Source organism: Oncorhynchus tshawytscha, linkage group LG06 (genome assembly GCF_018296145.1).
Source record: "Oncorhynchus tshawytscha isolate Ot180627B linkage group LG06, Otsh_v2.0, whole genome shotgun sequence".
Taxonomy (NCBI): Eukaryota; Metazoa; Chordata; class Actinopteri; order Salmoniformes; family Salmonidae; genus Oncorhynchus; species Oncorhynchus tshawytscha.
In genome coordinates, this window is record NC_056434.1 from 64,973,961 (window position 1) to 64,977,003 (window position 3,043).

The window sequence follows — 3,043 nt, forward strand, 5'->3', positions numbered from 1 at the left end:
AAAATACTGTCTGCCAAGTGACCCTAGCCTATAACGTTAGTTAGTATTGTTTAAAAATAATCCTGGACACATTCCTACCAATATAACATAGCTGGTGTAGTATCGATTCCAATCAATATATTACAGTTATGCAATGCCGTAGGTTAGCTAATGCCATTTTCTAGAACGCTAGTTAGCATTAGCTATGCTCCCGTACTGTAGCCTAGGCCATCATCATCATCGCATTGAAGAAAAACAGGTCGAGATGGAAAAATATAGAAATGAATATAGTCGATGGAATTGGTGCGCTCTGCACCCTTTGATAAGACACATCACATCAAATATATACAGACATGGAAACTGTCACATACCGAAGCTGTGTCCTTGGCAGAGAAATTCAGGAATTCGGTACACAGAGCAGACGGTACTTCACGATCAGATTCTGCCGCCGCCATCTTCGCTAGCTAGTCCGTCCAGTGTGGAAGGAAACGGATATCAGCCGTTCGTAGTGCGGACGAGAGAGTAGGGAAACTTTAAAGCTGACTAATGGAAAATGAGAGGCTGTAGGATCAACGATGACACAACGTGGTCAGGGAAGCCCAACCGAGGGGACTTTTTTCTAAGGTGCACTGGGGACAGGAGACAGACTGTAGTATCCTACATACTAGTAGTTGTAATATCAGAATCAAAATATTAATCATTAATATTCTGATGGTGATTGTAGTGACATACTCCATAAAGTCTTGACAAAATATGTGCAAAACCTTTATTTACACTGTACAATAATGTTGAGCATATATCTTATGCCAGACATTAGCGGAACATTGTTAATTCTCTTTTAAAAGGCAGCATCATAATCTTGTTGACCAGATCAGTAAATTACAACTAAATGGTTGGTTCTTGATTCACCCAAACATTTAGGCCTACAAAGGTCTGGGATAACTGAGTCAAATAAATAGGCTGGATTGATAAAGAGGTCACTGGAAATAAACAATACAAATGGTGGGAAAAGTTTGGACACACCTACACATTCTAGGGTTTTTCTTTATTTTTACTATTTCCTACATTGTAGAATAGTAGTGAAGACATCAAAACTATGAAATAACACACATGGAATCATGTAGTAACCAAAAAAAGTGTTAAATATATTTTCAATTTGAGATTCTTCAAAGTAGCCACCCATTGCCTTGATGACAGCGTTGCAAACTCTTGGTATTCTCTCAACCAGCTTCATGAGGTAGTCACCTGGAATGAATTTCAAATAACAGGTGTGCCTTGGTAAAATATAATTTGTAGAATTTCTTTCCTTAATGCGTTTGTTGTGACAAGGTGGGGGTGGTATACAGAAGATAGTCCTATTTGGTAAAATACCAAGTCCATATTAGGGCAAGAACAGCTCATATAAGCAAATAGTAATGACAGTCCATTATTACTTTAAGACATGAAGGTCAGTCAATCCAGAACATTTTAAAGACTTTGAAAGTTTCTTCAGGTGCAGTTGCAAAAACCATCAAGCGCTATGATGAAACTAGCTCCCATGAGGACCTCCACAGGAAAGGAAGACCTAGAGTTTCCTCTGCTGCAGAAGATAAGTTCATTAGAGTTACGAGCCTCAGAAATTGCAGCCCAAATAAATGCTTCACAGACCATCACACGGTCTTTCTCACAGGCTACAAGTGAAGACAGACACATCGGGGACTCAACTGCGTGGGTCCTTATCCAATTCTGAGGTGCATACAGATATTGGAAGAACTGTCCAAATGTACTTTTTGTCAGCCAACAAGATGAGTAGGCCTAACGAACAGCAAAAACACTAGCCTATGTCAATCTACTATCCCCTATAGTACAAAAGTTGACCTATTCTATTCTGTGCAAGAAAAAAAACAGTCTGGAACAGTTGTGGGATGCGATAGATCACAAATTAATACAACCACTAGCATCAAAAAACCTTTTTTATGCAATGTGGCTGACGACACAGATCAGAACGTTTAGCTTTGAATGTTGACAAACTATTAGTCTATTTCTTCACATTATAAGTACAGCAATGCGCACATGGCAGTAGGCTTTAAGCGTGAATGTTCCATTAGCGGGAAAACACCATTATCAAAAGTGACCGCAAATGTGATTATGCATGTACTGCTTTTATATGATAAAGGTGCATTTATGAAACACACTCGCTGCTAATGTATGCCAGTTAGGCTCTACCCCCCTTGTAAAGTGGATTAATGATCTTAATTTTAAGAATTTATTTGGCCACTTTAGTTGTGAAACAAATCTTATCAAAACAAAACTATGGGATAGGCTCCATGAGGTGTGACTATGTGTGACTATGATTAGAAAAAGTCGCCAAAAAAAGACTTTGTTTCTTGTCTTATGCTGGGCATCATTCACATGTGATAATATATCATTCACAGGTGATAGGCTACTATTGTCACCCATCAGACTATTCTTGATATAATCTTGTCTTTGCATATACTAAATGTGCTATATATAAAATTGCTATATAGATACGGTTTCTTTCTAAGATATCGACAGCTGGAACATTTAATAGGTGAGTTTAGGCCTTTCAAATTCCAAGAGAGAATAGCTAGTGTTGCCATTGTTTTAAAAAAAACATGTAATATTAACAATGTAATTGTTAGCTGTAGTGTTAATAAGCCTATGGATGTGAAACAAAAAGCTGGACCCACAGGGAAACCCACACATTGGTCATTCCCCAAGAGAAGCGAACCCCGCCCCACCATGTGCACAATTCCCTCCTCATCATTGTCTTATGCTGAGAGCAGCATCACAGCCAGAGGCTAGGCTATGTGATTTTGTGTGGATAGCATACCTGAATATTGAGCCAACCAAATTGTGGTTAGTCTAAAATAAAATCGGTTGGCTCGTCCCCTTGTGTGTTGCCCTTACTGTGCTTATCGAAGGAGTCTTGAGCCTCCTTGGCAGTGGAAAAAACATCTGCGTTGTATTCTCGAAGGTCAAAATGAGTTTTGCATGGCGGATGAAGCCGCATCTCAGGTTTAGCTTGCGTAGCTGGGATCTCACCTTGTTGTAGCTCGCCCTC

General features: G+C 39.3%; 1 protein-coding gene across 3 annotated transcripts in view; it reads right to left on the reverse strand.

The window, feature by feature from the left end:
- The window catches only part of ubr2 (ubiquitin protein ligase E3 component n-recognin 2), a 41,215-nt gene extending 40,703 nt beyond the window's left edge, over positions 1 to 512 (reverse strand). For 2 of the 3 annotated variants that reach the window (XM_024424556.2, XM_024424555.2), the window contains exon 1: positions 351 to 507. In XM_024424556.2, coding sequence (XP_024280324.1) covers positions 351 to 434 — 84 coding nt within the window. In that variant the 5' untranslated portion in view covers positions 435 to 507. Of the gene's footprint in view, positions 1 to 350 lie in introns of all 3 variants that reach the window. The other variant, XM_042323506.1, reaches the window with a different exon arrangement.
- Between the last annotated feature and the right edge of the window lie 2,531 nt (positions 513 to 3,043).